Raw genomic sequence first — 15,684 nt, 5'->3', positions numbered from 1 at the left:
GTGCCAAAAGCTGCCGGCAGCTGTTGTGGATTGCTGCTTGCTGCTGCAGATTGTAGGGACTGCAGTTCGCCGGGAGATGGCTGCAAAAACTGCAGCGGTACTCAAGACTGCAGTTCGCTGCTGTGGATTGCTGCTTGCTGCAGCAGATTGTAGAGGCTGTAGTTCGCCGGAAGATGGCTGCGAAAAACTACAGCGGTACTCAAGACTGCGGTTCGCCGGAAAATGACCGCAAAAATCTGCAGCAGTACTCAAGGAAACTGCAGTGAGAGAAATCTGTAGCAATTAGGTGTATAGAGAAAAGCGGCAATGAAAGCTGCTGCGATAGAGGAAGGAAGATGCAGCGGTTGCGGCTGCTGCTGGCCGGGAAGTGGCTGCGACAGCGAAGGAGGAAGACGCGAGAAAGACACCGTCGTTCGCCGTTCGTCGCTATTGAGGAGGAAGACACCGCCGTTGAGGAGGCGCCGTTGTGTAGAGGGAAACGACAGCGAAAGCTGCTGCGGTAGAGGAAGATGCAGCAGTTGCGACAGCTACTGGCCGGAGAAGTGCAGGAGGCGGCTACTGCGATAGAGGAAGATGCAGCAGTTGCGACTGCTACTGGCCGGAGAAGTGCAGGAGGCGGCTGATGTCTTCTCTGGTGCTGCCCAACGTGGGGCTGAAGGACCACGTTGTCCTTCCGGCGACGAAGAAGGAAGAGGAAGGTGCAGCAGTTGCGACTGCTACTGGCCGGGAAGCGAGGAAGACACCGTTGTTCGCCGTTCACTGCTATTGAGGAGAGAATGTTTTCCTCCTTGCGTGACGGCGACGGAGAGTGTCTGCTGTAGGCAGCAAATAGGAGAGGGAGCAAGGCCGGCGAAGAAAAGCAAGACCGGTTAGCACTGGCTCTGAATCCGTGTCTTGGTGCTTCTTCAATGACTCCGCTTGAGGCAGCGTGCTACTGTGGCCGCTTGGCTAACACATGGCGATGCTGCTGTCGCCAAGAGAACCTGCTCTGATACCATGTTAAAATAAAGAGATAAATGAGTTGTAGAAGAAGAAGTTGAATGTTATTGACATATCCTCCGTCTTTATATACAGGTTAGAAGGAGAAGTTTCCTCAACGGGTTAGAGGATTTCCCTCAACAGAGTAGAGAGATTTCCTCAACAGTTAGGGAAATCTCATCCACTTATCAGACAGCAGGAACGGAGGCGGAATGAGCTCTAGAAGCAGGCGGGGAGAGGAGGCAGCATTCGCTGAGCCGCGCCGCCAAAGACTCGGACGCATTCTTCGGGCGGCGCAAGGCCGCACCTCTTCCGGTTCTTGGCCGGGGACGGATTCAAGAACCGGCTGAAGAGGCCGACCCCCTTCTCTTGCAAGATTAAGTCGGTGCAGTCCGAGTGCAAGACGAAGTTTCTTGAGCCATTCCAACTCTTTCTTGCTCGCTCTCGGAGCATGTGGCTCGCATGTAGTCTTCCTCAAGAACTCTCACTCCAACAAATATAATTGTGCTATGGTGGAAAGAAGAATCCAATAAGTCAACCCGAGAATTTTGCAGAAAAGAAGCATATGCCAGTAAAAGCAGAACCGAAGAATACTTGAAGAAATATCACAGTGTGCAAAAGCAATTGCACTAGAAGAATAAGAAGACATCGACTCCACATTTCTTTGCTGATGCTCACACTCCCTTTTTTTTTTTTCTTGCATATAATTAATTTCCTGCCATGACTTAGCCAGTGAAAATTATTAATGGTCAGAAGAACTGTTGTTGTACGGAATATTTCTATGGTATTTCGCATTTCTTTTTTCACTAGGTTTTTAATCAATGGCTATCCGCTAAGCAGTCATATTTTTCTATGCATGCAAGTGTAGAAATGAGTTGCTGGATCCGACAGCAAAACCGAAGCTACTGCAAAACGAAGCTTAAGTACCACGATACTGTGCTATTATCTTAAATGAGACCGAAAGCTTATTTGAGTTTGATATAATACTAATGTATATTTATATTTTTCGATTTTATTTATATTTTGTAAACATATAGACAGTTTATAGTAGGCTTGATAGTTTCATTTTGATTGACTTTTGTGATTGTTTTAGGCTTATAAATATAAGTTATGTGTCGTCATCGTCATCGTATATAGATAAAACTGTCTAAAAATATACTATCCAAGTAATCGTTTTAAGATTTTTTTAGCTCTAGTGATGCAATGTCTGTCGACATAACACCCAAGAGCTACTTGAGTGGCACATGATTGGATGAGCCTTCTGAGTAGTATCTAGGGCTAGTTGTTGTCTTATTTCACAGTAGTGTCATGTAGACACTTGGGGACTTTTGGTCGTAATGAACCACCTTGGATCATTTGTCACTTGATCGTTCTGCGAAGTCTTTATTTATAATTTGCATTGTCCATCAAGTGTTTGCTAAAATAGTTACTTATGATATCCTAAATTAAATACTTTTTCTAACCCCTCTTCTCTTTAGAATGTCTTTTAAGATATCATAAGAGATTTAGGAGAGCTTGACCCTTTACGGATGGATACGCAAGGGTACCGTACGACTTAGCCAAAACTAGCTAAGTCTATGATAGATAGTATCAAAGCGAGATAAACATACTTAGAAACACTTGGCATAAAAATGTGGGAGACCTAGCGAAGTTGCATTAAGGGCAATTAACATACATGATTGTTTAAGAAAAATAAGCATAAAGATATAAAGAACGGAGTCACCCAAAGGAGTAATTATTTAAGATTGGCATTCAGGGAAATGATCAACCCTTCACACGAGAGGCACCACGAGGACAAACGAGATGAGAAGAATGCATAGCGCATAAAAGTTGGGATAACTCAGTTCGATCTACAGTTTGATGTTAGCAACTAAATTTGATGGTGTTCAAGGCAAGCAGAGTATTTCGCAAATAATGAGACTATGCAAGGAGGGATGGGTTGCTCGATGATCGAAAGAGTTATACAAAACTCATATAAATGAAGAGATTTGTTAACTCAAAGAATTTGATACTTATGTAAGGACTTTGTATGCGGACAATGGACTATTTGTGGCCATCCCAGGTTAGCCAAAACTCAATGTCATGAAGTATTGAAACTTTCTATTTAATATGGGAAGGATATGTTTGTAGGAGGTTGAAGTATATAGTAAGTTCAGCATGTTATCAGGCCTTGAGAGGCGTAGTGAGGGCTATATTGGCGAAAAATCGTAATCTAGCAAGTGTTGTGTTCACAATGATGGAATAATGCATAGTTTGTTTAGCAAGACAAAGTAGTACAAGAGAATGATGGTCTTCGAAACTTCTAAAGGGAATGATGTGAAGAGAAAAATTACTCTAACATGACATATATCTAGGAGGAATAAGTATCAATTGTCTAGAGAGAGAATTATATGCAACGAACAGCACATGTTGATGAGAGGGTACCTCAAGATAATAACTTTATAAAGCTCAACAAACCGAGCGAGTAGTGATGAGTCATCATATGATCTGATATATTGGTAGATGCATGAGGTGATATATTGGTAGATGCATTGTAAGATCAAGTGGGGGAGCAACCCAAAATAATACCAAATAAAGATACACTTAGAGTCAATATAGAAATCAGACTTAACGAATGGTTGATTAGTGGAATGGTGGGCACGAAGGTCACTATTAACTCAATGTAAACCGAGGAGCAGGATAATTTGGGTGAAACTTAATGAAGTGACCAAGCTGTATAAAGGAAGTCGACATAGAAGACGAAGCATGGAGTAAATGTACAAAGCTTTCCTTGGACAGAGGTCAATGACATAACTTTTATAGAGGCAAGGGTAAGATCATATTATTCCATAGGTCTCTCGTTCTGATGGAGCAAACTTATTTGCATGGTGCCAAAGTTGAAGGGAGCTTCGAGGCACACACAACTTATCTCAGCGAAGCATTTGATAGAGGAGCTAAGGCCACTCAAATTGTGATGGCGAAGTTGGGGTTAGAATACCTTGTCACAAGGTAAGAGGACACAAATGCAAGTACTCTTGAAGAATGTGACATAGTGCTACAATTCAAGTTCTCACGAAGAAAGTGGTGCATAGTAGAGATTGTGTTAAGGAGGCAGAGGCTCACGATCCAGATAGTGATGCACCAATTTTAGTAAAGTTGGTGAACTTTAAGAGCTGCTAGGTGATATACTCTCCTAGAGCTACACTTTATCCAAGTATGACCCAAGAGTTGATGGATGAAGGTCAATTGACAAAGGAGCAAACATAGTTGGAGGTAGTAGAGGCCCTGCAATATGTTAGCAGAGCCTCCACATAGAGAGATCGCAATCCGAGTTCATCCCATAAAATCAAAATATAATGGAGATGTCACTAAGAGGCAATATGATATAGCAAATTATGGTGAAACAATTCGAGGTAATATGACACATATGAGAGAAGTCCCACGAGAGACTAGATCATATGGATGTATGATTGGGAGCTATTAGGAGCTCTACTTCGGCAAATAATATGACGACAAGAAGGGCTATAGATTCAAGGAGTAAATGTTATAGTACTGCAAATGCATGTGTGTATCAAATTTTACATTAAATGAAAGCCTTGATCATCCGCATATGTGGGATGTGTACCACCAAAGGAGAATTCTAAGTGCAAGTACTAGTGAGTCTCATAGGGGGACTTGATCATATAGGGGTATTATCAGAGCGGTTGGAGAGTTAGATTACTCTATAGCTCATATTTGCTTAAGGGAGCCAAGTAAGTCAAAGGATAAGATCGAGTAAATGAACGTTAATACCAAAGGAGAACAAAATAGATACTAACCCTACAACATAATGGCAGAGGCCATGCGTGAAAGTTGCAGTTTGTCTTTTCATCGATTAAGGGGAATTACTTGGAGAACACAAAGGTATTGAAGTAGATTGTTGAAAGGGGCAAGGAAGCGATAATGAGTCTAGATGGACTTAGCTACCCAAAATCAAGTATCGATTAGAATGAAGGTGGACTTAGAGAAATATAACATTGCGTAAAGGCGGATCTACATATCGCAAATAAAGGGGCACAAATATGAGACGACGGATAGTAGGGTCATGGGCATGGTAGTGTCATAATATCATAAAGGCGGGACTTCCATAAAGTCATCGATCCTTGCTCTCATGGAAGGATAGCGCTTAATCGTGAAAGGGATTAAGGAGGAAGAGAATGCAGAGGCAAACTCTAAGTACTGAGATAAGACTGAAGGGTAAATGCTAAGGAACATGATAAGATCGGTGTCCATATGCTTCTCATTAAAATAGTCAAAAGTGGAGGGCTTTGGGTTAATGCAGAAGGGCTTGACTAAGGAACGAAGTAAGCAGTACGCGGTACTATACATTTTCTACTCAAAGGAGTAGGGGACAAAAATGATGGAAAAGATGGTATAGTCCCAAAAGTGACCAAAACTACTAGAGACTTGCTCTAAGTCCAAATAAAATTTTACTCTTTTCGGGCAAAATTTCTTTCATTTTAGCAGTTTGATAGCAATAAGAAGGTAAATTGCAATAATTAACTTAATGAAAGGAGTGCAACCACTTCGGATACTTTGAAAGTGTGAGCAAAGAGCAAGTGAAGGCTAATAACCAGCTCGATGTATGAAGTACAACCCTCGATGAGGCGGGCAAAGTCGAGTAACATTTGTCTTCTCAACTCTTAAGAGAATGGGTGAAATCAAGTACCATAGTTTTCTTATTTATCTAGTAAAGGAGCTCTACATAGGTTCAAAGACCCCTTGAAGAAACCTAATGGAATACAACAGTTGTCAAATCCTCACCAATGGTGATCGGTGTTATTGAGAGTAAATTATCTACTTTATTTTCTAATAGAATATTAATTGAAAGTGGAATTGATGCATACCTATTTGGAGGCGATAAGTAAGTAGAAGATAAATTAGTATAAAAATTTTGTAGAGGAAAGATCTTAAAAACTTCAAAGTCTACAAGACGATGCTCTCTAAAGCTCTAATAAGTATCTACCCAATTCAAACGACATGAGACATTTGAGATACTAACGCATAATAAAGAATGTCTTTTCCTTCATGTGAATGATTCCTAGGAACTAACAATGATCAATACAACTCAGCCAACCCAACACTAAAGTTAAAGTCATTGATGAGTTAAAACAACATGATGAATCAAAATTTGACTACTCAACAACTACAATGAAGAGTAATTGAGAGCTTTGCAACTAGAGCATAATATTAAAAATTCAATAATGATAAGGAGATGCAACGTCACCAAGGTTTTGACGTCCTCACCAAGGCTTTGACAAGGACGTTAAAAAAATAAGTAGGGGAGAATGTCACAGACAAAGCTGTAAATAGGGTGTTCGATGTAATACTTATGTATGTTTATGTCTTTCAATTTTGTTGATGTTTTGCACAGCATATAGAGGGTTTACAATAGGCTTGCCAACCCTATTTTGATTGGCTTTTGTGGTCGTTTTAGACTTGTAAATGTAGATTATCTTTATTTATCCTGCAGAGACTAAAGTGCTAAAAAACAGACCATTCAAATAGCCATCTTGAGGGTTTTCTAGTTTTGTAGAATGATGAAAAATATCAACCAACATAGTACCTGAAAGCTACCAAAGTAACACATAATTGGATGGATCTTTGGAATAGTATTTAAGGTTGATTTACTACCTCATTCTAATATGAATATTTGTGAAAACTTTTGATCGTAATAGATCATTTTGGACCATACAATCGTTCATAGTTTACAAAATATATATTTATAATTTATATTATTTATCAACTGTTTGCTAAAATGATTATTTGTGAAATCTCAAATCTTCTCTTTTATAAATCTTTAAAATCTTTAAAAAATCATAAAAGATTTTAAGGAAATTAACCTTTTGAGGTTTTGAAGAGATTGACCCTTTACAGACGAACACACAAGAATACCACACGACTTAAACAAAACCAACTAAATTCGTGATAACTCAACACTATACCAAATCATTTATACCGTCAATCTCAAGCCTAAAAAATAAATTTCATTATAAAAATCAAAATTAAGAACAGCTGCTTGTATTCCAATGATTTACCTGTGGCACACCTTTAATGGCACACCACACTCCAGCTTATTATGTCTAAACAATGCTGTTATAAATATAACGATTCTTCGCTGGCAACGGCACGATAACCTAGTTGAAGTACTAAAACATGATCTACGAGCTGACAGTATACATACCACACTGGTCCAAACGGGAAAGAGGATAAGAAATCCCTCAAATGATAGAATACAGATAATGACCATCACGTTAATTAAAGCAACCAAGGAATCTGTAGAAAAACACAGAATCAGGAGTTCAGTTTCATGTTCTTCAGCATGCTGATGACAAGAGGCAGCTTCTTAGGAGCCCTCTCTTTGTAGTCCCTCTGCAAGGCCTCTGCCGCTAGAGATTGCAGGTTGGAACCCTCTTTCTCTTCCTTGTTCCGTCCTTTCGTTAGCTGATTGATGGCAATACTACACTGGAGACATTTAGAGCGTGGATCAGAATGATTGTGGCGAAAATGTCTCGGGTTATCAAGAACATTCTTACCAAGCATACACCATAGAGAGCTCTGGTGTTCTTTCCTCCAGTCAAGGTAATGGTGGATGCATAGTACTTTTTAGCTGTCTGAAGATTTTCCAAGCCACCAATGGTATAAAGAACCTGTTGAATCAATGTCTTGAGAATGGTAAACCATGTAAAACTTAACTTGATGCCCTCAAGATATGCTGTAAAAGAAATTGAATTGCTGAGAAAATGTATATGGACACAGTTTGAAATCCACCAAAGCACCTCTTATGTCAACCTGATTGCCAGGTTAGGGAACTTGTAAGCCTAAGAGGACCTGATTCTATTGAGCTGAGAGGATGACAATAACCTTAAAGCAACTCACATACTAGACTATATCCATGAGATTCTGAACAATTTAAATAGATACATGGGAACTCCTTCGTCTTTAATGGACATTTTGTCTGATTGTCATCAACTGGCTGAGACCAGTAAGGTTCCTAGGACTTGTAATTACCGAGCTCATTTGCCGGAAAATTTTGCTAAATCTGAAGGTGTATCTAAACCATATTTATGCAAACTTTGATTTGAACACACGTTCTTTTACAAAAAAACAAAAATCACAAACTTTCCACCATTCTATAGCAACTTGATGCCTACTACCTTATCACCATCATAGTAACCAATGCTTTACTGTTTAAAATGCACCAAGATGCAAGAAAAAATCACCTCTCACCCAATAATTATATAGGTCTTCATGGGGAAATTTTCCTGTCATGTACAAAGACATTTTTGCATTCTATCATTTCCGAAAAAGTTAATTAACTATGTGGATATGTAAAAGACATTATTTGAGACACCCTCCAACCCAAAAAAGGTATGCTCTTACAAAATCAATCCTAAAAATTAGAAGAAAAAAAAAGACAATAATTCTTCAAAGAAAAAAAAAACTTCTTGACCTATTCATCATAACAAAACCATTAAACAGCCAAATGAATAATTTGTCCCATTTCCAAATTGTCTCATATGTTAGAAATAAAAGATGGAGGAACTACATTGTCAGATGATAGAAATAAAAGAAAAGAAGAAGAATTCATTAATTAAAGAATATTAGCTGCATGATGAACAACCAGTTTATTGAAGAAGAGCAATACAAAAACCTTAAATAAGCTATTATCTAAGACACTAGTAGTAGGCCACTTGCCTCTGCATAAGCTAGATGATATGGAGGAACTGTTGGTTGAGATAGTATCAGCTCCTCATAACAAAAGGCTGCTTGCTTATACCTAATTAGAATAAGAAGCAATGAAGATATTTTATGGACAGTAGAACGTGTTAGATATTATTCCAAGAATGTCAATCAAGATAACTTACATCTGTAGAGACATGTAGATTTCAGCCAGTTCTCTCCAAGCATCATGATCTGCCATGAATCTGATATGAGATCCAACAATTAGCAATACATTACCTTTTAAAACATTTTCAACACAAAGAACAAAACATATTCAGATAATAGTATATAAGCCTGTATACAGTTCTTACATTTCTAAGTATTTATTGAGTAAATTGACAGCAGCTGATAAATCTCCTTGTGCTTTCGCTATAGCCACCATTCTTTTGTGGATTAACTGCATGGAATGGGGCTTACACTTTCTTTAAGTCATTGCTCAAGAAATCATAACTAAGCCATATCAGCCAAACACAAAATCAATAAAAAAGAAAACCATAAAACTAAGATATAATTTTATATGTTTTGCATATAGAAATATTAAAAAAGAATAGACGAAGACTGTACTTGATCAAGTGGGTTGTCTTCTAGAAGACGTTCATAAGCTTTTTCTGCTTCGGCCCATGCACCTTTGGCCTCAAGCAGCAACCCTTCTAATCTTCCTGGAAATAATTGCATCGAGCATTTGCTTAGTAGAATAAATAGTACAAATCTTTGCAAGAAATCAACAGCATACGGAATAGACCTCATAAATATAGTAGCTTGCATTTTTTCCAATAATTGCTCTTTTGCAGGTTCAAGAAATAATAAAAAGATGTAATACAGTAAACATCAATTATAAACCACAAAAAGAAAATGTTGGTTTTTTCTAGGAAACGTGTCCATTTCCCTTGTTTCATCTAACAAGAAATATATTCCATGGAGTCTCACAATTCCTGCTCATATTCTTTCTCTAAGATTATGCAACATGAAATTTCATGCTTACAGAAATTTCACATTATATCAAATTATCAGGGTACAAAGCAAAGCAGGTTGTATGGCTGCCGGGCATGTGATTGGTAACAACAAAAGCATGCTGGTGCTAGCATCAACCAACACCTTAAAAAGAAGAAAAAGGAGCAAAAAATTAATCTCGAAACAAAAGATAGTGCAAACTGCAAAAGACTATAGTCCATTCCCAATGGTCCAAAGGATAGTCACAAGATAGAAATTAGTATATGGCTGATTTAATTAGGCTGTAATTAAGTTATTTTTAAAAGAAAGAAGTTTTAGTACTTGAATCATAGAAATTGTCTTCTAGAACTCACACAAAAGACTAGAATGGTCACTCTAATACTGCCAAAGTGGAGCAAAAATCAGCCCTGACATTTTCAACATGGGACCATTTAAAATGGGAGTCCGTTCTTATACAAAAATCAATGAGTTCCACCTGACTGTCTAACATAGCATCCAATGCCACAATTAAAGAATATGTCATTTCCACATATCATTCCCCTATGTCAACTTAAGGCTTAAGCAACTCGACACTGTTTCTCAAAACTTTTAGCACATATAACCATCCTACCAAATAATAGAAGCTGTTTATATATTTAACCAAGCTGAGATATTCTTAGCTAATGCAAGAAGTAGCCAAAACCACCCCTAAGAATAAGTGTTCCCCATGATAAGCATGTCAAGTGCATCCATCAACTAAATAAAAGTTCTCACATAATAATCTCTAAATATAGTCATGGTCCCTTAAATTCAAAATTATTTGATGGAGTAAAAATAGTTTGTCTCCTTGTCTTTCTTCTCCCTGCATCTTAATACAGTTTAACTATATCCAAATCCCTTCAAGAATTTTCAAGGATGGAATTGGCACTTGGGAGACAAGCCACATCCAACAAGATGAAAAAAGAAAAGAAAACTAATTGTAACTGTTCATAAACTAACCCTATTTAAATCATCTTCATGATAAACAGGTGTTATATAATATATGAACGGATTTCTGATTTCCAATAACGTGCAGCTCATATCAAAAAATTAGTTTCAACTCATGAAAGACCTTAAATATAACAAAAGATTACAATTCATGAAAAAAGTTAAATACTAACAAAAAGTTTAAACTCATTAAAATGATGAAAATAACTGGAGGCATTGTAAAATAAGCAGCATGATTATTACTTTCTAACTCTTCACGGCAAAAGTCTACTATGGTAGCATAAGTCACTAAATATATAATGGTACTTGAAAACCTTTTCAGATATCCTAGGTGGCAAACCAAGGTCTAAGATCTCAAACTTCTGGCACATATCTACTTATAGAAAAGATGTGTTAGTTCACTATACGAGACAAATGCATTCACTTAAATGTTTTGCTTCATACAGAAGTTTCCAATTCTATGTAGGTCAATCAATCTCTATGTTAAACAGAATTATGCTGCCAATGAAGATTCTCACCAACCCTTGTGCTTCCTGGGAATTCTTTTGAGAGAATTGCAATGCAATCCTGCAAAAGAAAAAAAGAAGCAAATTATATTGAACTACATTTCAAAGTAACATGATGAGTGCCTTAACCATGCGAGCTAAATAGTCAAGCTTCAGAGATAAAATGATTATAATAGGTTTAATTGCGAGTCCAGCTATTATCGTTTCTATGAGAATATTTATCGTTATGAAATATTATCATGGGAAAATTAACTAATGCTCACAAGAGGTAACTGGTTAGACTAGACCACTTAAAACTGAAATTGCAACATTCTGGTAGATGTCTCCATTTGTAACTTAACTTCCTTTTCTTCTCCTTGAGCAAATTAGGAAATTAACATAGGACATGGTTTCATGTGGCAGCCTATGAGTTTATATAAAACCCACTCTAAAGCACTAAACTTTTTCCAGAGTAAAAGAAAAATGTAACTAGACTAAATTAAAATTGAACCCCAAATCTAGGTTCATCACAAATCGAAAATCATGTTGGCTTTTCTTCTTTCCGCATCTAGTGTAGACGCCTCAATTTCCACAAACTCTCCCCGGTCTAAGAACATTCATCTCCAACGAATGGATGATGTAATAATGAAGGGATGAATGATTTTTTTCTACCATAATATGTGTAACTGGTGTGACACCACAGCCTTTATCCCAAAGTGAGATCAAGAGAATTGGAGTGAACAAAAAGTTAACTATGCCATATCTTATTCTCCTCTCTTCCCCAATCATCCTACCACCTAATTACATAATCCCTAAAGCTCGAAAATCCTTGATGTCCTAGATTTTTCTTTGATGGTACATGATCTATGAAACCCCAAACTATTGAAAACCTGAAGTTGTTGGAGCTATCTAGCAAAAAGAACTAGTGAATCAACTTCACAATCAAGTAAAACTAGTCAAGAAGGACAGGATCAATGTCTTCCTCGCTCCTTAAAGTCGGTATGTGTTTTAATTTGTGTTACTTACTTTTGTTGTCTTGAACTGATTTTTTCTATTTATTGTGTCTTTTTACCGAAACTCTCCTCTCTGTTTTGTCCTTTTTTTCACCAACTCAATTCCCAATTCCCTAGGCACTCACATCTAGGTTGTCCTGTGTCACCATCCTTAAGTGAGCCTCAACCTCTAATAGTAGGAAGCACTTTGATGAGAAAGGTGAAAGTATTTGTTTCAAGCTACCAGGCTACCAGCCATTAAAAGCTTGCATAATATTGGTTGAACAACTTTGCTTCATTTGACAGAATAAAACTATAACATTCAGCGTTGGTATGAGGACAGCATACAGAGCATCAATAAGATTGTTACATTGCAAAGTAGGAATTATAGGTTACCAACCATAGAAATAGCCTTTATACATGCTAGGCAAATTCTGCATGGATCTGACCTTCCGCATACTAAGAAATGTGGGAACCTTTTAGACTAGGCTGTCTTGGTAATTTAAAGATTGTGCATGAATATGTTTTTTAATAAAATACAAAACACTCTGGAACAGTTTGGCCTCGAATATTTATTTACCAATTGAACATGTGTCAAAGAAAACTCAAAGCGTTATAGTAAAGGGCGCGTATAAAAGTATTGATATATCAAGACTATTATCAATAAAATACAGCAAATAGAAAACCTAGTGAACCTTGATCTAACCAAAGGGCAATAGAAATATTTACGTTTATCACATGAGGTTCATGTATCTCAAATGTGAACAAACGTCTGTGGTAGTATCAAATAAATTGTAGGCCATATAATAGTAATAATATTAACCTCGGGACTTGGTGTGTGAATATCTAATTTCAGACACTCTTTTTACAGCAACAAATTGTAGTGCTAAATTATTGATTCTGTGCTATTTCAGGCATTTTCCTACATCAGTCAATGAATTAGGAACTTAGCAATCTGATACTAATGCATACTAGGACCTCTAGGTAACGAAACAAATATGTGAATATCTTGGGATCAGAGACCATAAGAGGCAACTGCAATGAAAATAATCCACAAAATCTAAAAAATCATTCAAGAACAAAATTTATTCTTATGGACTCTAAAATATATTTGTTTTTGTCATGCAATTAGCTTTTCTATTGATTTTTTTATTATATAAGAACTGAAAATGAATAAAAACTTTTTTACTTGGCAATGGTGAAACACAACAAGCATGGAATCACTCATTGAGCAAAAAAGAGAATGGAAATTGCTGAAAGCACCATGGAAAAGTGTTGCATTGGTTAGAAGGTCTATATAAGTAAGAGGAACATTAAAAAAGTAGAAAGCAAAATACAGTTAGACAGATTGACAACAAGAGAAAGAGAGAGTGGTCCTACCTTTGCAACATCATGTTGCTGGCAATCCATAGCAGCAAATGCCACCTGCTCGTATAGGGTCCATTCTGCAAAATAAGAGAAACTGCTCTGAATATTGTTTCCCTCGTTGCTCAAATGAACTTTCCTATTTTCCCATTTTTTTAGTAACACAACCTCGTCAAACTAATAACAAATTTTGATTATGTAAAGATCTCTTAGCTCAATATCTGGGATGGGATGGGATGGGATGGGATGGGATGATGATGGTTAATACATGGTTCAAAATGTTTAAGCTTATCTTTTCCTTTATGACCTAAACTTGGCAGGCTCCATAGTTCAGATCTTTGGTTTTACCGGCTAATCAGCACAACTTGATTAGTTCCATAAATTGATTCATTACTCCCGATACTTAATAAGGTATCTGGTTAACGGCCATTTTCCTTGGCAAAAAGATTACAACATTAATAATTAACTTGCTTATAAGACTTGTTTCATGACAGTAATAGGACTTGTTCTCTGATGTCAAAATAACCAAGCACTGATTAGAAGAATTATGCTATTAAATTAATCTCCCCTTAAATACTGCATATCTGATTGTGATAAAATCCTCAGTTTTCCATAGGTTGCATCTTTAGCATTCAATTGTCCCGTAGTCTCTTTTTTTTTTTCAGTTGGTTGACTGGATCTACTATCGTGAGTTGAAGAGCCAAATTGCCACTTTTCCGTACATATTTGACCTAGTGGAACTCTGATCTTTACTCATAAAGACCTGTTTAACAGACAAGCAACAGTATACTTCGATTGATATACTGAGGTGCACCAATAACTCTGCAGTTGGTCTAAACGAAATGATATTGGAACCTCATGATCAAGCCGTGACACCCACATGGTCACTCCATTAGCAAGTACGAGAAGATCTCAATAGAACTGCACGAATTCTCATGAGATCGATCTCGTTTAAGGGAAAGAAGGCCTCCGTCGTGTCCGGACACGAAAAAATAACCAAATCAAGAAATTCAACCAACCTTCTCCTCCGAGCTTGGATCGGGCCTTGGGGTCGTTCAAGATCGAGAGGCCGTGTTTGAGGACCTTGTCGGATCGCCGGGCCTTTAGCTTGCGGACGAGGCAGAGGTACTCCTCCGCTCCTCCGCCGCCGTTCTCGACCTGGCTCTCGAGCCGATCCAACCGCGCCGCCTCCTCCGCCCGCACCATCCGCACGCGATCGCCGGCAAAACGCTCCTCCGCGGGCGAGAAAAAGGTGAAAGAGATGACCCAAAAGAGGAGAGCGCCGGCTGCGGTGGATCCAATCTCGTCATCAAGGGATCGATCGGGACCTATTTAATTCGGAAGATCCGATTTCTCCCTATCATCATCCACATCTCAGCCGCCCAATTAAATCGTCGACTAAACGAACGGATGGAATGAAATAACGAGAGGGATGGAGAGTCGAGACCCATCGTCGACACCGGATCCGACAACATCTCGGGTTAGTTACCGGATCCGGATGTGGAACGTTAGGGATTGCATTCCCGTGAGGGCTACAGGTCCAGCGCAACTGTCATTGAGATTCGTGCAACGAATTGATGGGCGGTGTGGATGCGTCGTGGATGTCTAGAGCTAAGAGCGTCATGATGAGATCAACCTGCGGAAAGGCTTACTCTTCCCAGACCATAGAGCATATTCTGGTAGCCTCAGGGCTGATATGATATGGTGCATTGCATCGACTCGATACCTTGGACTCGGATGGGATGATCGTTTGTTCTTGCATTGTCAGGGTTGATATAATATGGTGCATTGCATCATGGTGACGCCTTGGATTCGGATGAGATGGTTACTTGTTCTTACATTATTTGAAGTTATATAAGACGACGATCAACCTTCATTTGTATGTATAAAAATCAATCTTCTGACTAACCTCAAGGGTTCACCTCAAATACTCAACTCTTCATAATTTTATTCAACATTGACTTGAATTTCGAAGTGGTTGAGCATTCACGTAGGTAACAACCCCGTTCATCTCGAGTTAGAGTTGCCTTTAAGAATAAGAGAGACATAACGGATTTATGATCTTATCATATATATATATATATTTATTTATTTATTTTTTGACCGATGTGATTTAGATTATAGATTCTAGGAACGGAAACCGAATGAACAATTGACCCACTTGGAACTAAACCGTCGATGGATCAGAGCGAAACGAAACAGTT

General features: G+C 38.1%; 1 protein-coding gene across 1 annotated transcript; it reads right to left on the bottom strand.

Moving 5' to 3' along the window:
• Positions 1 to 6,963: 6,963 nt before the first annotated feature.
• LOC135627863 (uncharacterized) lies at positions 6,964 to 14,888 on the bottom strand. The gene is made up of 9 exons (XM_065134247.1): positions 14,500 to 14,888; positions 13,496 to 13,560; positions 11,157 to 11,205; positions 9,286 to 9,380; positions 9,033 to 9,118; positions 8,865 to 8,924; positions 8,695 to 8,776; positions 7,533 to 7,646; positions 6,964 to 7,461 (listed from the first exon to the last, which is right to left on the bottom strand). Exons 1-9 carry the CDS (start codon positions 14,684 to 14,686, stop codon positions 7,291 to 7,293), a joined length of 909 nt encoding a protein of 302 aa, XP_064990319.1. The 5' UTR covers positions 14,687 to 14,888; the 3' UTR covers positions 6,964 to 7,290.
• Between the last annotated feature and the right edge of the window lie 796 nt (positions 14,889 to 15,684).

This window comes from Musa acuminata, chromosome BXJ2-11, assembly GCF_036884655.1.
Source record: "Musa acuminata AAA Group cultivar baxijiao chromosome BXJ2-11, Cavendish_Baxijiao_AAA, whole genome shotgun sequence".
In the NCBI taxonomy this organism is placed as follows: Eukaryota; Viridiplantae; Streptophyta; class Magnoliopsida; order Zingiberales; family Musaceae; genus Musa; species Musa acuminata.
The sequence above is the reverse complement of the archived record's forward strand: the minus strand, read 5'-3'. Positions and strand labels throughout refer to the sequence as shown.